Here is a 24,737-nt window from a genome sequence, read left to right as displayed (position 1 = left end):
TTAAGCAAGGTCTTCAGAGACAGGTTAACCACGGTCTTCATGCAACAATGCTACTGGTCGGTGGAGGATGTTGCTCCACTACAGCATTCTAAAAGTCTAGGGTTGAAAGTTTCTGACCTCCGACCTAGCAAGCAAGCTCTTCAGAGACGGGCTAACCACGATACTCCTTCTCTCTAATGTGGTTATATTTCCCTCGAAGAATGCACAACCACATCATCAGTGACATATGTCTTTAAGATGATGAACAGAAAAGTGTTAGTTTGGCAAGTCCCATAGTCCCACATCGAAAAAATCAGGCTTGTTATCTCTTATTGGAACTATAAATAAGGGTCTGGGCTTTGAAATCAGATGCACCACAAGAAAAACCTAAGTGTTTGCTTTGGGTTTAAGTCCACACTCAATTAAATAGTTTGGGCTTATAGTTTGAGTTTTTTCTTGTTTAGTATTTTCAGGTGTTTTATGGCCTAAGAACATCTTCCTAAGGCATTTTTAAAAGTCTCTCTTTTATAGTAGTGATTTGCTCCTCTTTCATTCGTGGATGTAGGTCAAGGTCAATTGACCGAACCATATAAATCTGGTGTTCTTATCGCTTTTATCTTTTCGCTTTAATATCTTTGTTGGGTTACCAAAATTATCCTTTGGTAAATTTCCTAGGGCTAGCTCTAATAAACTGGTATCAGAGCCTAGTTTCGGGATCTTTTGGCAACGGTGACAATAACAAAGATTGTTGTCGAGAAATTCGATAGAAATGTCAACTTCGGCATGTGACAACTCAAGATGGAGGTCATTCTGGTTCAAGGTGAAGTTGATTTGGCACTACAGGGAGTTGAGAACATTCCAGATAGTATGTCAAAGGAAGATCTTTAGGGTATGGATAAGAAGGCCCGATCAAGCATTATTCTAAATTTTTCTGATGAGGTTTTACGAGAGATAGCTACGGAGACTATGACTAAGAGTATGTGGGATAAGCTTAAAGCCTTGTATATGAAGAGGACAGTGGAGAATCGTCTCTACTTGAAGCAGAGTTTGTATATGCTTCGGATGACTGAAGGTATATCTATACTCTCACATTTTGATAAATTTAATTCCTTGGTTATGAATTTGGAGAATATAGATGCAAAAATTGATGATGAGGATAAGACTCTGTTACTTTTGTGTTCTCTTCCCCAATCTTTTAAGCATTTTCGTGATACTATGATTTATGGAAAAGAAACAATTTCGTATCAGAAAATTAAATCTGCACTAAAATCTAAGGTGTAGATAGATAGGGATATCACTGGGGAAAGTAGAGGAAATCAAGCTGAGGGTCTAGTTGTCAAGGGGAGAATAGATAAAAGAGAATTTGATAGTAGTAGATCTAAATCTAGATATAAATCCAGACATAGAAATTTGGAGTGCAGATATTATCATAAAATGGGGTACATTAAGGTTGATTGCTTTAAATTGAAAAATAAATTAAAGCAAAAGGAAAAAATTGTTAAGAAAACTACTGAGTCCGCTGAAGCTAGTATAGAAGCTAATGAGAATGATAGAAATATTTTCTTTGCTACTAATGATAGGACGAGGTCTAAAAATAAATAGATTTTAGATTCGGGTTGTTCTTATCACATGTGTCCTAATAGAGATTTGTTTTCCACATATGAATCTTGTAATTGTGGAATTGTTTTGATGGGCAATAATGCCGTGCGTGATGTTGTTGGTAAAGGCACAATCCGAATTAAAATGCATGATGGTATTGTGAGGACGCTCACTAATGTTAGACATGTTCCTAATTTAAAAAAGAATCTCATCTCTTTAGGCACCCTAGAGGCCTTTATGTATAAATACACAACTGAAGGTGGAGTTATGAAAGTTTCTAGAAGTGCCCTTGTTGTTATGAAGCTTGTAGGTCTGATAACTTGTATATTTTGTAGGGAACTACAGTCTCATCATCATCATTGTCTGATTCTGACATCACCAAATTATGGCATATGCGTTTGGGTTATATGAGTGAAAAAGGTTTGAGCATATTGAGCAAAAGAGGTCTACTTTCGGACAGAGTACTAGGCCACTAGATTTTTGTGAACATTGCATTTTTGGAAAGCAGAAAAGAGTCAGCTTCAATTCTCCGATAGTTCACAAAACAAAATGCACCCTTGACTATATTCATTCAGACCTTTGGGGTCCAGCTCATGTTCAGTCTAAGGGTGGTGCCAGGTATATGTTGACTTGTATTGACGATTATTCCAGAAAAGTTTGGGTTTATTTTCTAAAGCATAAAAATGATATTTTTTTAACCTTTAAACAATGGAATGCTTTGATTGAGAAGCAAACGGGTAAACATATTAAGAAGCTTCGAACAGATAATGGCATGGAATTTTGTGAAGGTGACTTTGATGAATTCTGCAAAACTGAAGGAATCGTTCGGCATCGCACTGTTAGGATGACGCCTCAACAAAATGGTGTGGCCGAACATATGAACAGAACACTCTTGGAGAGAGCAAGGTGTATGATCTCAAATGCAGGGTTGACAAAAGACTTTTGGGCAGAGGCGATTAATATGGTCTGTTACGTTGTCAACCGCACTCCTTCTGCAGCACTTACCTTTAAAACTCCGAAGGAAGTTTGGTTAGGTACTCCTACTGATTACTCTGATTTAAAAATTTTTGGGTGTCCAGCATATATGCATGTAAATGAAGGAAAATTAGAGCCTCGAGCTAAAAAGTGTATTTTCCTTGGGTATGCTTCTAGGGTGAAAGGATACAGATTATGGTGTTCTGATCCCAAATCACCAAAATTTATAATCATTTGAGATGTTACTTTTGATGAATTGTCTATGTTATCTTTCAAAGAGGAATCTACTAGTTGTACAAATAGTGCGCAGAAGCAGATGGAGCTTGAGATTGGTAGTTCGGATTCTTTTAAGTTGAACTCTTTTACTCAAAGAATGCCAGTAGATAGTCTAAAATCTACTGACAAAGATGGTATAGAGGAAGAGCAATATTCCATAGCCAAGGATAGATCACGGAGAAATATTCGACCACCACAAAGATATGCAAATTTGGTTGCATATGCTTTGTCTGTTGCAGAAGAAACAAGTGAAGTTGGTGAGCCTACTTCCTACTTAGATGTAGTTTCTTGTGATAATTCCGCTAAGTGGTTGATCGCGATGAATGAAGAAATTGAATCTCTCCATCAGAATAGAACTTGGGATCTTGTGAAGCCGCCTTCCGGTAAGAAAATTGTTGAATGCAAATGAGATACTATTGCTGAGGGAAAATTCCTTGTTCCGAAAATTCATACGAAGGACAATCCAGCTGATATGCATACGAAGCCCCTTCCGGTTTACAAGTTCAAGCAGTGCTTGGACTTGGTTGGTGTTCATTGTTGGTGATTGTCCGTTGGGGCTTTTATGAAGAAGGTGGAGCAAATTTTGTTGGGACATGCCAATGTGGAGATTTATTAGTTTGGCTAGTCCCATAGTCCTACATCGAGAAAATCAGACTTGTTATCTCTTATTGGAACTATAAATAAGGGTATGGGCTTTGAAGTCAGATGCACCACAAGAAAAACCTAAGTGTTTGCTTTGGGTTTAAGTCCACACTCAGTTAAATAGTTTAGGCTTATAGTTTGGGTTTTTTCTTGTTTAGTATTTTCAAGTACTTTATGGCCTAAGAACATCTTCGTAATGTATTTGTAATAGTCTCTCTTTTATAGTAATGATTTGCTCCTCTTTTGTCCATGAATGTAAGTCAAGGTCAATTGACCGAACTACGTAAATCAGGTGTTCTTGTCGCTTTTATCTTTTCGCTTTATTGTCTTTGTTGGGTTGTCAAAATTACCCTTTGGTAAATTTTCTGGAGCTAACTCTAACAAAAAGTCCTATAAAAGAATCAGGAATAATCAAATTACAAGTAATAAGAACTAATTGTGGTTCTGATTATGGGATAATGAGCCAGTTAAATGCCTTCTTGTAGACCATATATAGTCGTCCTGGCGTGCAAAAAGCTCTGCGTTCCATGCACCATCGTGTTCTTAGGAAAGGCATGAGCATGAGGGTGGAAGAAGTCCTTCACATGGTTGGAGGGGCTGGGGAAACCAGCTATGCCTCCAATTCTAAGTTTCAGGTGGTTCCTCTTGAACTGTTTGCATGAACTTAAAAGCTTATACTTACGTAGCATTCACCATATCCGATCATGGTTTGCTGACTGCGTCACAGGAGAAGGCACTTCTCTTGACGAAGCCAGTGCTGGACGATGCAATAGGAGGGGTTTACAAGTCGCTACACCCTGCGAAGATGGTGGTCGCCGGCTTAGGTTGCTCCTCGGGCCCCATCACTTTCGTGGTGATGTCCGTGGTGCTCGACGTCGTCAGCGACCTACGACGAAGTCTGCAGGAACGTCAGGAGCCACCGGAGATCCAGTTCTTCTTAAATGACCTTCCGGGGAACGACTTCAATCACGTTTTCCGGTCTCTGGGCGAGTACAAGAGGAAGGTCGAGCAAGAGAAGGGGAATCTGCTGGTGCCCTACTACGTGGTGGGAGTGCCGGGCTCCTTCTACGGCAGGCTTTTCCCACGTCGGAGCGTCCACTTCTTCCATTGTTCTGGATCTCTCAACTGGCTCTCTCAGGTTGACCTCCTCTTAAACGGTAGTATACGAAGCAGTCGATACTGCTGTCTGATAGCTTATTCTAGCTATCCTGAAACGTCAGGTTCCTCAAGGACTCGACACCGAACGGGGTGCCTCACTCAACAACAAGAACATCTACATTACAGAGACAAGCCCACCGGAGGTTGTGAAAGCATATCAACAGCAATTCCGAAGAGACCTTTCAGAATTTCTCAGGTGTCGGCATGCAGAACTCTGCTACGAAGGCAGACTGGTGATTTCATTTGGAGGCAGGAAAAGTAATTGCCCGACCTACGGACAGATGAGACACCACTGGGGACTCTTAGCTGAGGCCCTGAATGCTTTGGTGTTAGAGGTAAGAAGTAACATCGATTGATGACATCGTGACAACCGATTCATCGAGTTATTTACGTATCAAATCCAGGGAATGATAGAGGAGGACAAACTGGTAACCTTCAATCTGCCACGTTATGCGCCTTCCGTGGAAGAAGTGAAGGCAGTCATCCATGGTGATGGTCTGTTCGATGTAGAAGAAGCACAAGCACTAGACATTTCGTCGAACACCCTTTTGAGTGTTGTTGCGAGTTGCACCAAAGAGCGCTGTCCTCCTTGGGCAGTAAACCACCATCTTGTAGACTATATACAGAGTCCGGGGGCTCAAAACTTAGCATTCCAAGCACCACAAGCACTTAGAAGAAGAGAGAGACATCCACTTGATTGCATTCAAGTAGACTAAGATATGTGCCTGCCAGATGACAAGCTTTTGGAAGAGAGAGGCATCCTCACGAGTTCATCTTCATGGATACAGGGACATTTGATGTCCAATAGAGAATGATACCAAGTGTACACAAAATTGGAGTAACTTCAAAAACATAAAAGAATTCCATCTGTGTAGAGCGAATTCTGTACCAGTAGAGGACTGGAGAGAAACTCCCCAATATTTCTGCATGCATCTTGTAGATGCAGCCTTGTCAATATAAATTCTGGAAAAAGAAACAAGGATTTAGCACCAGAAAAATAAAAACATAGCACGGATGACTAGCAATGTTAGTGCTCCCACATGATCATGCATTGACAAAGACTTAAGTTAAAAAGACTCATACAGGAAAGAACAAAAAACCCAGAACATGGTCATAGAAAGTACATCCAAATATGGATACCTTTCTATTGATAAAAGTGAACTGGGATGAACAACCCTGACAGTGAGATCCACCTACCATCCAATTTCCTCCTCGCATTGAAGGCTTTGTGGGCGTCGGTTGTTTGTGGTGCAGACATGTCCGAATATGAAAGGCAATAATTGAAGAGCAATTTAACTATTGCACTAAAGCTTAAAGGATTAGTGTCATGATGTGGAGAATTAAGAATCTAAATCCAGACATAGAGGGCAAAATTGATCAACTGCTTCTCTAAACCTCAAGTTAATCCACGTGTTAGATATAAATCCTATTAGGATAAGATGTTAAATCATTGTTAGTTCTATCTAGAGGATTGACAAAAATGTTTAATGGATTTAGGTGAGAGAGTGTGCTAAGTGATTTTAGACTTAAGTTTGGGTTAAATCAAGAGAAAATAATTTCTTGCATTAATAGAGTTATCGAACCATAATATTACGTTAATTTTTTGATATATTTTTTATTATTAAAACTATCGTTTTCTTTTTGCTTAAAGTTTATTCTACATCCCGGCGACACTTTCAGAAGGACAATCTGTCCCTTCCATCACAGATCAAATTAAAGGGGAACGAAGGAGTGATGAGAGCGTGTTCCCGTTTCTTTCCTAGCTATTAAGATGCCAACGAAGACTGATAACGACGAAGCAGAGCACGCTGAAACAGGAGGAGATGATGTGTTTCTCTGAAGCTGTCTTGGTGGTACCTCCATGCATTCATTTACTATCGTCCAGCCATGCCACCGTCTCCTTTAACTTAGTGCGGACAGTGACATACAAACAACCTTCTTGGTGGTACCTTCGTTCATTCATTTACTATTTTCCATCTCTTTTGACTTTGTTAATACTGTCACAGAAAATGGTGTTTTTGCTGTCTATGTATTCTCCGAAGTAAGTTACAGTTTCTGCACAACCACAGTGGTCCGGTCCTTCTTATAGGCTATTTATACTCATGGTGCTCGGAACTTGGTTTTCAAAGGGAGAGAGAGAGAGAGAGAGAGAGAGAGAGAGAGAGAGAGAGAGAGAGAGAGAGAGATGGGCAAGAGGATAGAAGGAATCCTTCACATGGTCGGAGGAGCTGGGGAAACCAGCTACGCCTCCAATTCAAAGTTTCCGGTAGTGTTGAACACCTCACCTGTTTGCATGAACTTAAACAACTTACACTTGCGTTCGCCTCAGCATATCTGATCACTGGTTTGCCAACTGCGTCCCAGGAGAAGGTACTTCACATGGCGAAGCCAATACTGGAGGAGGCAATAGGAAGGGTTTATACGTCGCTGCTCCCCGAGAGGATGGCGGTGGTCGACTTAGGTTGTTCCTCGGGCCCTACCACTTTGGAGGTGGTCTCCGAGGTGCTCGACGTGGTTGGCAAGCTACGGCGGAGCCTGGGACGCCAGGAGATGCCGGAGATCCTGTTCTTCTTGAATGACCTCCCGGAGAATGACTTCAATCACGTCTTCCGGTCTCTGGGAGATTACAAGAGGAAGGTCGAGGAGGAGAAGGGGAATCTGCTGGTGCCATACTACGTCGTGGGAGTTCCAGGTTCCTTCTACGGCAGGCTTTTCCCTAGTCAAAGTGTCCACTTCTTCAACGCTTCCAGCTGTCTCAACTGGCTCTCTCAGGTTGCCTTCCTCTTAATAATGACAATTGCTACACTATTATTATCTGAATTCAACTTTTTTTTTTGCTTATTTTCATTCTTTACATTCTTAAAGCGGCTATGATTGCTACGGTTAATTAACTACCGATAACTAAACAAATTCTCTGAAATGCTCAGTCAGTTCATCAGCATGGTTAACCTCATAACGAAAAGGAAGACTGCTTGAAACTTCACACAAAACATATGTTACTTTTTGTTTGCTAAGGCAAACTTACTTTTAATTCTGAAAATATCAGGTTCCTGAAGGTGAACAGGGAGTTCTACTCAACAATAAGAACATCTATGTTGCAGAGACAAGCCCACTGGAAGTTGTGAAAGCATATCAAGACCAACGCCAAAGAGACTTGTCAGAGTTCCTTCGGTGCCGTCATGCAGAACTAAGCTACGGAGCAAGAATGGTATTGTCATTTGTAGGAAGGAAAGCGAGTTATCCACCCTGGGGAGACATGGGACACCTTTTCGGCCTGTTAGCCGAAGCCCTGAGTGCTTTGGTGTCACAGGTACCTTTCTCTTCTTTCATACGTAGTTGTTAATATCCTTCCTAGATTCATGTTTATTGCATGGTCTACTCTTCTTTATCTTACAGCAAAGTTGAATATGGTAAAACACAAAAAGGAAAATAAAAGGGTTTCATTTCAGGAGAGATGTTTATGTTGACTTTTTTACAAAACTTTAGAAAGAAAAGAATAGTATAAGAAACTAGAAGTATTTTTAATATGTAGTATTTTGGATTGATCTAAGAACATCTATTTATATTGATTAAAAGATATAGTACAAGTTTTTTAGTATAATAAAAAAAATCTATTATATCTCAATAAATCTTTTCATCCTAATCTATTTATTTAAATCTAAATTTTTATCTTTTATTTTATCTAATTCTAACTATTTGAATTAATCTTAACACACCCCCTTAATTTAAATAGTTGAAACTTAAAGTTGCCTTCCGAATAAGATTTATCTTTCACTAAAGCTTTTGTGAAGATATTGGCAAACTGATCTTCAGTATTGCATCCATTATTTTTTCATCTTTAACATTCCTTAAAGTCTTTAATGATTATTCATTTTTACTTTCCTAAGAAAGCTCGTCAGAATGCTTGAGACTTTTTAGCTTATTATCCTTTTAATTGTTCATTAGCAAAAACTTTCTTTAAAGTTGTTATCATCATCTTCATCACTGCTAGTGCTCTCCTTTTTTATAGTCCTTGTAATAGGTTTACCAATGTTAAATGACACATAATTTGAAACTTTTTGCTTCTTGAATTGTGACTCATCATCGCTCTCATTAAAATTTTCATCAACTTTGGTCTAACGTATCTTCTTATCAGTTTGAATCATATAAGATTCGTCATATGAGATAGTTCATATAAACCCACAAAAAATCAGATGATCATAGTTTTTATGTCATAATGTCGATTCATCAGTAATAGTATGTAAGGAAAAATCTAAAAATAATAATGGAAATACTTTATTTTTTATCATCCTCATAGTTGCTATCAATTTTTTATTTTTTATCATAAATTAAGTATTTTTCATCATAAAAAAAACACAATATTATTTTCTCATTAGTTGCTCTATACTAATGAGATTTTGTTTTAAACCAGGAATAAACATTACATCATTAATATTTTTTTTTATCAAATTTAGTGTTTACAATAATTGCTCATTTTCCTTCCACTTGAACCTTACTGTCATTTCTCATCTACACTATAGATCTAATTGAATTATCAAATCTTTAAAACAAACTTTTGTCCCCTATCATATGATTACTGCATCTATCATCCAAAAACCAAACATATCTAGAATATTCTTCATAAGATGTTATAAAGAAAATATTTTCTTAATCTCTTTTTTATCATTATTTTTTTATAATAATTTATTTAATTTTTATTCTAACAGTCTTTTTCAAGATGGCCATATTTTTACATTAAGAGTAGAGAGAAACATTTGAATTTTTATTTTTGTACCAATAATTTTTTCAATATGTCTAATTTTTTTACAACAAAAACATCTATGGGTTTCTTTATTACCTTCGTTCGAGTTCCTCCGACCCTCATTTAATTGATCATGACCTCTGCTATTTTGATCTCTCCCTTGAGATATGACTTTTGAAATTTTCTTTTGATCATTCTTCTAATCTATCTTTATTTGAAGAGAGTGTTCTAAAGTTTCATCTAAAGCTCTATTCATATTTTGTTCATGAATTAAAGGAGAGCCCATTAATTCATCAATAAATAATGTACTTTTATCTTTATCTTCACCAGTACAAATCATATCAAATTTTGGAGATAAGTTTCGTATAACTTTTTTTACTACAATTTGATCTTTTAAATTTTTACCATAATATCTCATTTGATTTACAATAGAAGATACTTTTGAGAAGAAATCAATAATAGATTCAAAATCTTTCATCATAAGAGTTTCAAATTCATGTCGAAGAATTTAAAGCTTTGAAATTTGCCCCCGAACATACTTTTTAATATTTTTCAGGCTTCTAATGATGTTGATGCCATCATGATTAAGGGAAATAGGAAATTATCTATTATTTATTACAGCATGTAGAGGGCTATAATAGCCCAATTCCAAATTCCACCAATCCTTATGAGATAAATAATGTTTTCATCTTAATAGCCCAAAATTGATAATTATCATATTTGAATATAGAGAGAAGTTGATTAGGAACACTTACTCCAATGCTTATCATTTTTTTTTTTTTCTGGATCTACTAGCTTTTCCTTCTTTTTTAATCGATGTACTTCTATTTATTTTTCTATAGAACTTCAAGAAGAAAGGAAAAAGAATAGTAGAAGGAACTATGAGTAATTTCAATATGCAGTACTTTGGATTGATCCAAGAGCACATATTTATATTAACTAAAAGATAAAATATAAGTTCAAAAAAAAAAAAAATATATATATATATATATATATATCATACCTCAATAATTCTTTTTATCCTAATCTATATATTTAAATCTAATTTTTTCATTTATTTTATCTAATTCTAACTATTTAAATTAATCTTAACAGTTTAAATCCATCATCCTCCAATATTACCTGTTAATTAGAGATGATAGGATGTGGGGGAGGCGGAGAATCAAATATTTACATCATCACAAGTAGTAGTAGAACGGGGAAGAAAGAGGAAAATAAACAGCATTGCACCCTTTGTTGCTCATAAAAATTTAGTGGACTTAGATCGATATGGTCAGAAGCATGGCCATGTCATGCTCCAGCAGAAACAAGAAAGAGAACATAGTTTAAGTGTAAAGAAATAAATAGTGAGCAAACACAATCCCAAAGAAATAAATTGGAGGGAATGCACTTTAACCTTTCATACCCTCTTGATGGTTTGGCGACATTATTGTCCAGGGAATCATAGAGGAGGACAAACTGGTGACCTTCAATTTGCCGTATTATGCACCTTCCATGGAAGAAGTAAAGGCAGTGATCCATAGGGAAGACCTGTTTGAGTTAGAACAAGCACAGATCTTTGAGGTTAATTGGGACCCGTTTGATGACTCGGATGATGATTCCGCTGCATTCGACAGTATAGTAAGCGGAAAGAACGTCGTAGGATATATGAGAGCATCGTTTCAACCCTTGATTGCAGAGCATTTCGGGGATGCCATACTGGATGAGTTATTCTCTATATATGCAGCCAATATCTCCAGGCATCTCCTTCAACAGAAAAGTAAGCACTACCAATTTGTCATTTCATTGAAGAAGAAGGAGAAGAAGAAGGAGGAGGAGGAGGCTGACGGCGATGCTGCTGCTGCTTGGTGAATCTGCAATGCCATGGGAGCAACAGTTGTGACTCAATTACTTTTTATCAGCATGTGTTCAACTCTTTCCAATAGACGTTATAATTGAGCTTATGTAAATCCATAATATTCTTCGTGAGATAGACTGCATTATTATTTTATGAAAATAAAATCAAATCGTGTGACTATCTTTAACAGTTCATTGGGTACTGATATTTCAGTTATTAAGAAACACATATCTATCTCTTTCTTTTCTATCACAATTTAGTTTGTTATATCCTCTTGTGTATATGATCACATTAAATGATATACAAATATGATCTAAGCTTTAAGCTGGTAGGTGCTATCTTCATGGAAGGACTGGGATCACTGAAATGTACATCTACTGTCTTGTTGCTAGCTGTAGTACACGATGAACACCAAAAAGTGCACAAGTCCGCTCATCTTCGACTTGGCATCCCATTAGGGTTTCCTGTAACCTGTGCTGACGACACGACAGCGGAGCCTCGATTGAATTTTAGCGCATCACTGACAAGGATGGCCGGCTATGGATCATAAACGTCTCGAAAGCAAACTTAAAGAGGTGGTTGACCGCCACAATACGATCATAAACGTCTTGTTTTGCTGATCGTAGGCTCCGTTGCAACAATGCTACCGATCAGTGGAGGATGTTGCTCCACCGCAGCATTCTTAAAAGTCCAGGGTTGGAATCAGAGTCGGGTTAACCACGGTATTCGTGCAATAATGCTACCGATCGGTGGAGGAAGTTGCTCCACTGCAGCATTCTAAAAGTCTAGGGTTGAAATTGGTATGTGTTTCTGACCTACCAAGCAAGCTCTTCAGATACGGGCTAACCACGGTACTCCTCGTCTCTAATGTCCTTTTATTCTTTATCTACATTGGCGATGCTGCTGTGGTTATATTTCCCTCGAAGAATATCTGCACAACCACATCATCAGTGACATATATCTTTGACTAGGAGATAGATGATGAACAGAAAAGTCCTATAAAAGAATCAGGAATAATCAAATTACAAGTAATAAGAACTAATTGTGGTTCTGATTATGGGATTATGGGATAAAGAGAAGGGGAATCTGCTGGTGCCCTACTACGTGGTGGGAGTGCCGGGCTCCTTCTACGGCAGGCTTTTCCCACGTCGGAGCGTCCATTTCTTCCACTGTTCTGGATCTCTCAACTGGCTCTCTCAGGTTGACCTCCTCTTAAACGGTAGTATACAAAGCAGTCGATACTGCCGTCTGATAGCTCATTCTAGCTATCCTGAAACGTCAGGTTCCTCAAGGACTCGACACCGAACGGGGTGCCTCACTCAACAACAAGAACATCTACATTACAGAGACAAGCCCACCGGAGGTTGTGAAAGCATATCAACAACAATTCCGAAGAGACCTTTCAGAATTTCTCAGGTGTCGGTATGCAGAACTCAGCTACGAAGGCAGACTGGTGATTTCATTTGGAGGCAGGAAAAGTAATTGCCCGACCTACGGACAGATGAGACACCTCTGGGGACTCTTAGCTGAGGCCCTGAATGCTTTGGTGTTAGAGGTAAGAAGTAACATCGATTGATGACATCGTGACAACCGATTCATCGAGTTATTTACGTATCAAATCCAGGGAATGATAGAGGAGGACAAACTGGTAACCTTCAATCTGCCACGTTATGCGCCTTCCATGGAAGAAGTGAAGGCAGTGATCCATGGTGATGGTCTGTTCGATGTAGAAGACGCACAAGTTTTCGAGGCTAATTGGGACGCGTTCGACGATTCGGACGATGATTCTGCTGCATTCGACAGTGATCTAAGCGGCAAAAACGTGGCGAAATACGTAAGAGCAGCGGTGCAACCATTGATTTCGGAGCAATTCGGCGACGCCATTCTCGATGAACTGTTCGCTAGATATGCTGCAAATGTTTCGAGGCACCTCCTTCAGCAGAAAACTAAGCATAGCGTGTTTGTCATTTCCTTGAAGAAAAAGAATGAAAGCCATCTCGCTGCTGGTTGATGGACGGACTTGCAATGTGCGTTCGACTCCATACTATTATGTTGCACTGTATACATCGAAACCTAAGTCTTGTAACTCGTAATGTGCCATGTGAACAGCATGCCTTTAGCATCGAACTCGTGTGGGAAGGGTCTCATCTTGCAAAGAAACTGCCAAAAACTATTAGTATTAGGATTTGAATTAGGGATTCAGAAATAAAAGTTCTTAGTATATCAAGATTTATTGTTATAAATATCTCACGTATCTTTAAGTTTTGCAACAGAAAAAATAATAATATTCGAACTTCTTGAACGAGAAATGCGGATTGTTAGGACTGAAAACTTGTTGCTGAACTCCCCATTTCTCTCCCCTTTTCTTCTCAACCCCTCTTATTGGTGTTGTGGAAGGGATTCTTTGAAAGAAAAAAGAAAAAAGGAAGTTGCTTCAGTTGGTGTGCGAGTCTCCTTGCAATCCCAGCAGGAATTCTATTAAGGAGGGCTACATCCTTAGGATGATTGACTCAATCCGGGTGTTGGATTGTTGAGCTAGCTGCATTTGGTCTTCGGGCTTGAGATTGAGCTCAATTTAAGTTTATCAAGATTGAGATTGAATCGAAGTTCAAGTCGAAGTCAAGTTAAGTTGACTTGGACTTCCATTAGAATTTGGTTTGAGTTAAACTTGAGTAAGAATCTGATCCTTGGGTTCGAACTCTAGCTTGATCCTGGTTTAGTTGGATCAGGATCGAATTAGAGTTTCACTTAAACTCCAATTGAATCATACTAACGTCCGATTGAAACTCAGTTGAGTCATACTAATATCTGATTGATATGAAATGTCACTCTCTAGGATTGGTGAGAGAAAATATATAAATTTTTTAGAGTCTATATTGTTGGTCTATAAAAGGATTTGTGCTTGAGTGAAAACAAAGATTTTGTAATTAATCTCATATGATAATAACTTAATTTTTCTTTTGTGAATATAAAAAGGGAGCATTGAACCACATTATTCTTATTTTGACTTTTCAGTATATCTTTTGGTAAATGATCTCTTTATTTATATATATTTTGGTTTTCGAAGTCCTTATTCGTAGTGGGTGATATGGTTGAATGTTAAGTTTTGCTCCTTGGTTAAATGGAGCGAAATATGTATATTATTGCAAGTGAAGCTCATTAATTGAAGTGGTATGAACATGTTTTGCACCTGGTGAGATATCATAATTTCTGTGTCTTGAAATAAGATGCCACTAAATAAAGATGTATATATATCAATATCAAGCTTCACTTTCTATTGACTTCTTCTTTTCCTCCTTGATATTTAGAATGATTTCTATAGGTCTCCTATCTAGAGCTTTGTTACATATAACTATGATGGTCGATTTTGGAGTGATGATACAAGAAGTAGATCACCACAAGTTGGATGATTTACTAGGATTCTTTGGTCATTAATAGATAGGATGAAATTGAAAATATTAAATTTTTATCATAATTGGAACACTATGTGCTGGTCAACAAGCAGATGTGGTTAAGCGAGGTGCTTTAACTCCTGACAGTAATGCTCTAAAGCAAGAGAACATAACTAGCCCATCTGAGAAACCAAAATCAGGCCGTGATCACTTCAGAATTCGACAGGTTTCCTTATCTCATAAACGTAATGCTCTCAAGTTCAGCAAAAACAATCAATTGTGTTGTAATCGTTGACATTCTGATCGAGTTGCTTAAGCTGAACACTGAGACTGCAGTTTGCTTACTAAGAACTGAACCTTCCTGTATCAGTTTGTCGATGATGATGGCAAGTGCTACTTGGAGATCAATTACAGCTTTGACATACGTAGGGAATGGCCATCAACTGGATGAGAATGCTACTTCAGCAGCTTTGAACAAATCTCAGAAAATTACAGAAAGAAAGGCTAAAAATAACTCATGAGGGAGAATTATCCATCAGTGTGCTTAGTGTACTCTTCTTTATCCTTGTCTTCTGTGATCTCTTGTTTCATTTCCAATGCCAATGTGCAATTCCATTGCATCTGAAGGAACCCATTCCATTGTTTCAACATCATTTCCTTTTTGTGAGATTCAATCATCTGTATATTATTATCAGTTAATTGGTTTCTTCAGTGTGTTGATACATGCATGCTGCCAGTTTTCTGTAGTGTTAGCCATCTTGGTTGGTTCTCATTAATTAAGTGCCTCTCTTTCATTTATTTTACGATGACGATGACGATGACATTGTGGTTATATATCATCAGGAGGGATCACTTATTTCATAGTGAAGATTTTGATATCTAAAGACTCAGAATTCATTCACCTCTCTTTTTCCTAATTAAGCTGCAATTTATTGCACCACTTGTTGAGGGTTGTCATCTTATATCTACCGTGGAAGGATTTCACAAAGCACCCAAATTTGGCCTAGTTGCCAAAATATATGAATATTAAGTGTTAGAATTTAATATAAATTGATTTCTATTTTAAAATTTTGGGATTAAGGATTACTTGGTCACAATCATCATTATGATTTTGAAATAAATTTAAGCTTGAATCTTGTATTAGTCTCTCCCCTTTAGTTAATATACATCATATATTTATAATTCTCTCTTCCTCTCTCAATTTACCCATCATCACTTTTTGAACATAATATTTTAACATTCTCATCCTATATTTTACATCATATATTTATAAATATTTTAATATATTTATAATTCTCTCTTCCTCTCTCAATTTACCCATCATCACTTTTAACATTTTAACATAATATTTGAACATAATATTTTAATTAGTACATTATTACACAAATGATAGATTTGAATTTCAACTCCACATATAAACGTATGTTATTTAATGTAATAAAAATATTTTTATATTTAAAAAAAATAGTTTGCATGTATTCCCTCAACTCAATTAAGCGAAATAAGAGGTATAAATGTACAGTATTAATTTAAGAATAACTAATTATATATCATCTCTTATAATTAGTTATCTTTATCATTTCGATTATTACATTTTCAAAAATTATATTCGGATCTTTATATTTATGAAAGTAAAATATTGAATTTCATTTCTCCTTATATTATCGACTCTACTGTCGGAAATATCATGTGTGCGTAATCGTAGTCGTAAATTAAAATGAGGTAAGGTTAGCATATTATTTTCACAAGTATAAGAATTTCGACATAATTTTTGAAAGCGTAAAATATTAAATATAATTAATTATAGGAGATAACTTTTAATTAGTCGACTTAAAAATCCTTTATGAATTCAACAAGTCTATGTGGCATCTAAAAAACTTGAAGGATACTCAGCAATCGTGGGCCATCGGAAGAACTACACGTTGACGTGGCAACCTTTTACTTTGCAGTCACAGTAAAATGATATATTTGCACTCATCGTCCAATAATTGCATTAAACTAACCCATATCCAATTAAAGCTTCTCTGACATCAGGCGGCCTTCAGCTGTTATGTCTGACACCATCTGCCCAATCAGGTCTGAATTCAGACGCCCTGAGAATTATTCATGGAGTGAGAGGTGAGTCATATAGTAATTTAGGATATCTCCGTTAGAACAGTGGAATTCTTTCTAAAGGAGAGTTGCCTATATAGATATGGTTCCGCAGCCTAAAGCTCAGCGCTTACAACAAGTTATTAGAAAGATACGGGGTGTAGATATGGTCATTAAGGAAGAGCGAGTCCTTCACATGGTTGGAGGAGATGGGGAAACCAGCTACGCCGCTAATTCCAGACTTCAAGTTAGTCGTCTCCCTCGAAGTAGTAGTATTAGTTGAATCTTCGGTTTACTACGTTGGTTTGTGTGCAGGAGAAAGCGATTTTTCGAACAAAGCCCATATTGGAGACCGCCATAGCAGAGATGTACAGGAGCACGCCGCTCCCCGACAGGATGGTCGTCGTCGATCTCGGTTGTTCGTCGGGTCCGAACACCTTTCTTGTGGTCTCTGAGGTGCTTGGCATCGTCGGTGACCTATGTCGAAGGCTGGAACAGAAGCCACCGGAGATCCAGTTCTTCTTGAACGACCTCCCGGGAAATGACTTCAATAATGTCTTCCGGTCTTTGGAAAGGTATGAGAAGAAGATGGAGGAGGAGAAGGGGGACCTGCTCGTGCCTCATTACGTTGTGGGCGTGCCCGGTTCCTTCTACGGGGGAGGCTTTTCCCGTGTAACACTGTGCACTTATTCCACTCTTCCTACTGTCTCATGTGGCTCTCTCAGGTCGATCACTACTGCGCTTTCTCGTGTCATGCATGCGGTGTTGCACTGAGTTGATGTTCTACTAATGATCATGAAATATGCGTCTTAGGTTCCACAAGGTCTCGAGAGTGAGCAGGGTGTTCCGCTGAACAAGGGCAACATCTATATTGCGGAGAACAGTCCACCCCAAGTCGTGAAAGCATACCAAGAACAACACCGGAAGGACTTCTCCACGTTTCTCAAATCCCGTTACGTAGAACTAAGCATCGGAGGGGGAATGGTATTAACTTTCGTAGGAAGAAAAAGCAAACACCCAGCCACTGACGAGCTAAGCTATCTTTGTGGATTTATAGCAGAGGCCCTTAACGCAATGGTCTCACAGGTACCTCAAATCTTCACCTTACGGAGTAGTGAGAACATTGTATTACTTGCGTCGTAAGGAAGGTTAAAGAAGAGAAGTGACCCGAGTTATTGTTTATTGAGTTCAGGGAATCATATCAGAAGACAAAGTGGACACCTTCAATTTGCCAATTTATGGAGCTTCGATGCAGGAAGTGAAGTCAGTGATAGAGGAGGAAGGTTCATTTGATGTGGAGAAAGCGGAGAGCTTCGAGTCCAGTTGGGATCCGTTTGACGACTCCGACAATATACTCGATGGGAAGAATGTGGCAAGCACTTTACAGGCAGTGATGGAGCCCTTGATTTCACATCATTTTGGGGATGCCATACCCTATGCATTATTCTCACTAGTCGCCGATAATATTACTGCAAGGCACCTCCTAAAAGACAAATGCAACTACACCGAGTTAGTCTTTGCCTTGAGGAGGAAAGCTTGAAGGCCTTCATGCATTACAATGAAAATTCAAATGATCTAAGTTGTAGTTGCTGTCTAGATATAAGAACATGATGTTGATACTTATTTGTATGTCTCCTACTCAATCAAAAGATATCTGACTCGATTTAGATCGGTCGAATAGAAGTGAGCCTTCGAATCAGTTTTACTTATTACGATTGGCGAATGAAAACAAATTGGCTTAAAGAACAGTAATAGCTTGTCGTCATGTCACCGCGGACATGGACATTCGAGATTGGGCCCTCGCAGTTGGCATGATGGCTTTGCCCATCGACTTGTCCTCATCGAAACCACTATTACTCATGAGATGGAAGGTGAGAGTATCATTCTCAAACATTTATTTAGAAAGTTGTCGAAAAAACCTTAAGGCATCAAACCAAGTGGGAGAATTCTTTTTAATGTGAAAAATATATACATTCTGCATGCTTTCTGTCAGTTTTGGTTCGAGGATAGTGATAGGACAAATTCTGGGGTCACCCCTTACGACAATAGTTAGCAGCCATGTCAGCGTCGACATGGAGCCTCAGGACTAATATGATGCATCACGTCAACGTGACACCTCAGACTCAGGTGGGATGGCTGCCTGTCCCGCACTATTCGAGGCGGCACCACATAGCACAAAGCCGCTCCAAAAAGTTTAGAACGATGCCGCACGGTGCGAATCCGTGCAGGTCGATCGATGCTCACACAGTAGGTACAAGTCGCCGCTCGAGGAGTCGACCGTCATTTACCAATCACGTATGATCGACTCTCGTTCGCAGGTATAAAAGCCAACCCCTTGATCGGCATTAGGGGAGGCACTTCGGACATTCGACCCCTTTATCCACACAACACTGACTTAAGTTTCGGAGGGGTCGAGTTAGGAAATCCCCCTCCCGACCTCGGCCTATGTGCAGGAGCCCGACGATGAAGAAGCGGGCCACTCGCCATGAGAAAATATCACGTTCGGGAGATGAGTGTCAAACCGACTTGACGCTCGCTTCCACCACCCGAGCATCCGCATTGGCATTCTTACGCATTTGGGACTGTATCAAACTATGTTGACCACTCGGCCATAGTGTAAAGGTTCACCAACGGTTAGAATATGCTTGTATTTTATATCTTACTTTTAGTAAAGAACCTCACTAAGGGTTTAACCGATAAAACACTTTGGACGGCTAAGTTAATGTACTATCAAAAGTTTGTAAATCAGATAGTATTACCCATTAAATGCATATGTCTAATAAGTGTTTCGATTTAATTAATATGTTAAATTTTTTACTAATAAAATATTAATGACCTTATCAATACCCATACATATGTCTAATAAGTGAATATTTTTCTAAAAAACTTAGGAGCGAACTACACGGAAGAGATTTGACCGATGAGAGTCATGATCACTTTTCCCGATGTGATGTGCATGTTGAAGACAATGAACTTTGCGACTGAGTTGGATTTGCCCAGTCAGAGACTGCTATGGATCAGAATGGTCGGGGATTGATTGGGATGAATCATCATGATTATTTTTTGGTTTGGTTTGGTTGAGATCAATTCGTGTATTCTAAATCGGTCGGAAATATTGGCAATCGGTAGGAATTAGATGAAGGGGTTGTCCGAGCTTCATTCTGCAACAAGCTTCCCTTACAAGCAACGAATTCAAGAACCGGCATGCATGCTTATATAAGTTGATGAGAGAAGAATAAGAAAAACCACTTGTTGCTGACAGAAGAATGAGCCAAACCACTTATTGAGATCGGGCCTCTCTCTATATTCTAAGGTCGGAATTCTCGACTTGAGCGGATGAGGGTTGTCGACCTCTCTACCTTAAAGTTGTGCCCCCCATTCCTTTCCCGGTTGTAGCGAGATCAGTTTTGAGAAGCTTGACGCCGTATGAACTTTACTTGATTTCATTCTCTTTTAGTTTGCTTATTTTCTATGAGCTCATCGTAGTAAATCGACTAATAATCCACCCTGTCAAATCCGACTTAAATTGAATTAATTTATTGAACTGAATCGATTCATTTAAAATTTATATATTTTTAAAATTATTTAAAATTAGACACTGATTAATAAGTTTTGAACCGATTCGATTAAATAGATCCCAAATGATTTTCGATTCGGAGAGCATTATCTTAATCGAGCCAAACTATTTTTTCGATTTGATTCATTTTGACTCGAACCAATTTGAATAGGCATCTCTAAGATATAAAAAGGTCATTGAATATTAAAAATTTAAAGGAGAGAGGATATTTAATGAAGGTGGAGAATGCCTTTATATTGCATCATTTGTGATGTAGTCATGTTGGATATGATAGGCAATAATTGAGCAGTAATTAACTGTTGCACAACAGCTTAAAGATTAGTATTATGATGTGGAGTTCTAAGAGATAGAGGGCAAAATTATTTAGCTGTTTCTCGAAACCTCAAGTTATTCCATGTGTTAGACATAAATCTTATTAGGATGAGATAAGATGTTAAATCATTATTGGTGTTGACATTGACGGATTACTCTATGTAAATTTGTCTATACATGATCAAAGAATATGAGGAACTCATCCAACTCAGCTTGGGACCTGCATCCTGTATCATCACTTCAAGATGGACAACCATAGTTATCTATAATGGAGCTCTAGATAGGAGACTTTTACAAGTCATTCGAAATATCAAGGAGGAGTCTTACATAAATTTAAATATTTTGATGGACTAAGATTAAATTTTAGATTAGTGATTCGGGTAAAAGTATAGTCCTTAGGATTTATTCCTATTAATACATATTGAGTCTTTAAGGTTCTTGTAAGAGGTAAAGGTAGAGGTAAGATACTTTTGAGTGTTCTTGAGAGTTTTACTCTAGTGAATTTATATAGGATTGAGAAAAAAGTTCTTTTTATTTATGTGAGAGAGTATACGAAGGGTTTTTGGCTTGAATTTAGATTAACTCAAGGGAGAGTGATCCTTGTACTAATTTTTCGTATATATTGAAAAAAATAATTTTTTTCACAAATATAGGTAAGGAGTTATCGATCAATACGAAATCTTTTATCAACTTTCTAGTATATTGTTTTGATTGTTAATTTTAGAGATTTTTTTATTTTAATTTTTCTCTCTCATCTCAACAAATGGTATTAGAGCTCGAAAGATTTAATAATCATATATGCAATAATGATTCAGTTGATTTTAAGCTTCTAAAATCAGTCGATTTTTTTCTCCCATCTAAGCTTCGAATTGTTTAAGCCGTTTGACAAACTTAATCTCATTAAATTTCTTAAGTTTAAGGAACATGGTCATTCTACTAAGATTTAGAATTAAACCTAAGGGAATAAAGCAAATGCATAATATTCATAAAATAAAATTTAAAAATCTTTATGGTTACAAATATTGATTTAATGAAATAGAAAAGTAAGTTGATTATATTTAAAATATTGGTTATGAAGTTCGGTTAAGAGAAATAGATGTCACAAATAATTATGATAATAATCTAACACAATATAAATATAATTGCAATTGTATCACAATTATCAAATATTATTTATTAAATTATAAGAGATAAAATGTATTAATAATTTATTGAATTACTATTCCTCAAATCTTCACACTGAGGAATAGTAAGACATCAATATGCTCATGTTGGGCTGACAGCCCATATTCAGCCCATAGCTCATCTCCTCTTAATCTAACCCTAATTTATATTAGGAGGGGTGTGGTAGCTGCGAAAATAGGCATAAATAGGGCAGCAATGAGGGCAGCAAGAGAGATCTTACAACAGCAAAAAGGAAGAGAAAAAGACAGAAATCAAAGGAGAAAGAAAGGGAAGAAAACAAGGACAACGCAGAGAGACTGTTCTCAATCATCTAGCAGTGCTTTCATCTTAGGTTAGATCAGATCTACAGTAGATTCTTACTATGATTACTTGGAGAGAATTAGGGAGGATTTAGATATTGTGCACAGTGACGTAATCCTTGTATCCCAGTTATTCTCTTGTGATTGTTGCTAGAGTTTTGGGCAAGAGATTGAGATTTTTATATTCATTATTATTATAGTGGATTATCTCTAGTTTGCCCCATGGTTTTTAGCCTTCACATTGGAGGGGTTTTCCACGTATATCTTGGTGTTTTATTTGATTGTGATTCCATTTAATTTCATTGTGTGTTATGGCCTGCTAGTATTTGTTCATATACAAAAGTTATTTCTCTTTATAACCCATCAACTGGTATCAAAGCAGGGTTGTAGTGATTTAATTTTGTATTAGAACATAGAGGCTAGTAATATTTTTCGCATGATTAGTTTGATGGAAACAATTGGATGATATGAAAACCAAGAATGGAAGATCTCTTATATTGCAAAGATTTATATGAACCTTTGCAGGAGGATAGTGCAAAACCCACAACTATGATAGATAATGAGTGAAAGAGGTTAGATCGAAAAACAATTGGGTTTATTCGACAGTGGCTTGATGATAGTGTCTTTCACCATATTTTTACTGAAATTTCTACATATTCTCTTTGGAAAAAGTTAGAAAGTCTCTATGAAAAAAACAGCTGGTAACAAAGCTTTTTTTATCAGAAAACTTATGAACCTAAAATATAAAGAGGGTGATTCTATTGCTGAGAATTTGAATAAAATACAGAGTATCACTAACCAGTTCTCTTCTATCAAAATGTCTCTTGATGATGAGTTACAGGCATTGTTACTTCTCAGTTCATTGTTAGAAAGCTGGGAGACACTGGTGGTTTCCCTTAGTAATTCTGCACCAGATTGTGTTGTCACCATGAGTTAAGTAACAAGCAGTTTGTTGAATGAGGAGTTGAGAAGAAAAAATTCAACGACATCTCAAAATGATTTATAGGCACTTATCTCATAGAACAGAGGAAGGTCAAAGTCTAGAAGCTGTTCACGCATAGGTAGAAGCAAGTCAAGATCAAGAAAAGATATTGTTTGCTATAACTGTGGTGAGAAAAGATATTACAAGAATCAATGTAATCAACCTAAAAAGAACAAGAAAAAGAGAAAAGAAGTGGAGTCTACAGAGTCAAAAGATAATATCATAGCTACAGAGTGGTGATTATTTGATTTTGTCTCCTTTTGATGATAGTTTTTCTTGTATGTGTCAGGATCTTGAGTGGGTGATTGACACATATGCTTCTTATCTTGCTACACTACGGAGAGAGTTTTTTACTACTTACAGGTTTGAAAATTTTGGTGTTGTTAAGATGGGCAATTATGGCACGGCAGACATTATTGGCATGGGTGATATCAATTTAAAGACCAACCTTGGTTGCAAGTTGGCACTTAAGGATGTGAGGCATGTGGTTGACTTGAGGCTGAATTTAATTTCAGTTGGAAGGCTAGATGATGAAGACTATGATAACATATTTCATAGAGGGCAATGGAAACTCAGTAAGGGTTCTCTTATTGTGGCTAGTGGAAAGAAATGTCATACTTTGTACATGTTGTAGGCTAAAGCTTGTGGTGAGTAGTTAAATGCTATAGAGAAAGACTTTAGCATGGAGTTGTGGCATAGGCGACTGGGACACATGAGCGAGAAGGGGCTGCATGCTCTTTTCAAGAGAGAGATATTACCAGACCTCAAAGGTACACATTTGAACTCTTGTATTGATTGTTTGGCTGGTAAACAACATAGAGTTTCATTTGCTAGTCCTGCTTTGTCTAGAAAAATGCATACCTTAGACTGTGTTTATACAGATATATGTGGTCTTTTGAGGATAAAAACACCTAGTGAATCTGTTGATGTTCCTAGTATAAGTGGTGCACTTTATTTTGTCACTTTTATAGATGAATTTTCTAGGAAGGTTTGGGCCTATACTTTGAAGACCAAAGATCAGTTGATTAATGTCTTTAAAGAGTTTCATGCCAGGGTTGAAAGGGAGACAAAAAGATAATTGAAATGCATAAGATCAGATAATGGTGGTGAGTACACAGGATTGTTTAATGATTATTGTAGGTCACATGAGATCCAACATGAGATGACAGTTCCTAGTACACCTCAGCATAATGCAATTGCAGAGAGGATGAACTGTACCATCATGGAAAAGATCAGATATATGTTTTCACAGGCCAAGCTACCCAAAAGGTTTTGAGATGAGGCTTTGACAACTGCAGTTGATGTGATCAACTTTTCACCATTTACAATCCTAGATGGTGATGTTGCAGAGTATGTATGGTCAGGGAAAGATGTTTCCTACAAGTATTTGAGAGTGTTTGGTTGTCGTGCATTTATATATGTTCTAGACAATGAGAGGTTAAAGCTGGATGGTAAGACTAAAGAATGTATTTTTCTTGGTTACTCACATGATCAGTTTGGTTACAGGCTTTGGGATCCAAAAAAGTAGAAGGTGTTTAGAAGCAGAGATGCAGTCTTCTTTAAGGATCAAACCTTGGAGGATTTGAAGAAGAAGGTACCAGCCAAGACTTCTGCAGAAGGGTTAGCAGATTGTGATGGGGGATGTTGAATCTCATATTTTGATGATGAAACCACTTGATATATGTTTATGAT

The 24,737-nt window shown here is 37.5% G+C and overlaps 4 protein-coding genes across 4 annotated transcripts; all 4 read left to right on the top strand.

The window, feature by feature from the left end:
- The first annotated feature begins 3,998 nt into the window (after positions 1-3,998).
- LOC135642944 (S-adenosyl-L-methionine:benzoic acid/salicylic acid carboxyl methyltransferase 3-like) lies at positions 3,999-5,345 on the top strand. The gene is made up of 3 exons (XM_065159425.1): positions 3,999-4,106; positions 4,199-4,888; positions 5,034-5,345. Exons 1-3 carry the CDS (start codon positions 3,999-4,001, stop codon positions 5,343-5,345), a joined length of 1,110 nt encoding a protein of 369 aa, XP_065015497.1.
- A 1,658-nt stretch (positions 5,346-7,003) lies between these two features.
- On the top strand, positions 7,004-11,396 carry LOC135642273 (anthranilate O-methyltransferase 1-like). The gene is made up of 3 exons (XM_065158281.1): positions 7,004-7,401; positions 7,676-7,939; positions 10,808-11,396. Exons 1-3 carry the CDS (start codon positions 7,009-7,011, stop codon positions 11,219-11,221), a joined length of 1,071 nt encoding a protein of 356 aa, XP_065014353.1. The 5' UTR covers positions 7,004-7,008; the 3' UTR covers positions 11,222-11,396.
- An 867-nt stretch (positions 11,397-12,263) lies between these two features.
- LOC135642943 (anthranilate O-methyltransferase 1-like) lies at positions 12,264-13,218 on the top strand. Its single transcript, XM_065159424.1, has 3 exons — positions 12,264-12,407; positions 12,490-12,762; positions 12,832-13,218. Exons 1-3 carry the CDS (start codon positions 12,264-12,266, stop codon positions 13,216-13,218), a joined length of 804 nt encoding a protein of 267 aa, XP_065015496.1.
- Positions 13,219-16,835: 3,617 nt separating this feature from the next.
- Positions 16,836-18,343, top strand: LOC135642682 (anthranilate O-methyltransferase 3-like). The gene is made up of 3 exons (XM_065159025.1): positions 16,836-16,937; positions 17,006-17,776; positions 17,883-18,343. The coding sequence occupies exons 1-2, from the start codon at positions 16,857-16,859 to the stop codon at positions 17,462-17,464; spliced, it is 540 nt and encodes a 179-aa protein (XP_065015097.1). The 5' UTR covers positions 16,836-16,856; the 3' UTR covers positions 17,465-17,776; positions 17,883-18,343.
- Positions 18,344-24,737: the final 6,394 nt, after the last annotated feature.

The sequence above is a fragment of the Musa acuminata genome, chromosome BXJ3-7, assembly GCF_036884655.1.
Source record: "Musa acuminata AAA Group cultivar baxijiao chromosome BXJ3-7, Cavendish_Baxijiao_AAA, whole genome shotgun sequence".
Classification (NCBI taxonomy): domain Eukaryota; kingdom Viridiplantae; phylum Streptophyta; class Magnoliopsida; order Zingiberales; family Musaceae; genus Musa; species Musa acuminata.
Note: the sequence above shows the minus strand (reverse complement) of the source record. Positions and strands in the feature narration are given on the sequence as shown.

Bases quoted from the DNA above. Each gene is read 5' to 3' on its own strand.
- LOC135642944 (XM_065159425.1), top strand. From the start codon at position 3,999: ATGCACCATCGTGTTCTTAGGAAAGGCATGAGCATGAGGGTGGAAGAA. The intron at 4,107-4,198 runs GTGGTTCCTCTT...ACTGCGTCACAG, and splicing joins CCTCCAATTCTAAGTTTCAG to GAGAAGGCACTTCTCTTGAC. The intron at 4,889-5,033 runs TAATTGCCCGAC...TATCAAATCCAG, and splicing joins TCATTTGGAGGCAGGAAAAG to GGAATGATAGAGGAGGACAA.
- LOC135642273 (XM_065158281.1), top strand. From the start codon at position 7,009: ATGGCGAAGCCAATACTGGAGGAGGCAATAGGAAGGGTTTATACGTCG. The intron at 7,402-7,675 runs GTTGCCTTCCTC...TGAAAATATCAG, and splicing joins GTCTCAACTGGCTCTCTCAG to GTTCCTGAAGGTGAACAGGG. The intron at 7,940-10,807 runs GTACCTTTCTCT...ATTATTGTCCAG, and splicing joins TGAGTGCTTTGGTGTCACAG to GGAATCATAGAGGAGGACAA.
- LOC135642943 (XM_065159424.1), top strand. From the start codon at position 12,264: ATGGGATTATGGGATAAAGAGAAGGGGAATCTGCTGGTGCCCTACTAC. The intron at 12,408-12,489 runs GTTGACCTCCTC...CTGAAACGTCAG, and splicing joins CTCTCAACTGGCTCTCTCAG to GTTCCTCAAGGACTCGACAC. The intron at 12,763-12,831 runs GTAAGAAGTAAC...TATCAAATCCAG, and splicing joins TGAATGCTTTGGTGTTAGAG to GGAATGATAGAGGAGGACAA.
- LOC135642682 (XM_065159025.1), top strand. From the start codon at position 16,857: ATGGTCATTAAGGAAGAGCGAGTCCTTCACATGGTTGGAGGAGATGGG. The intron at 16,938-17,005 runs GTTAGTCGTCTC...GTTTGTGTGCAG, and splicing joins CCGCTAATTCCAGACTTCAA to GAGAAAGCGATTTTTCGAAC.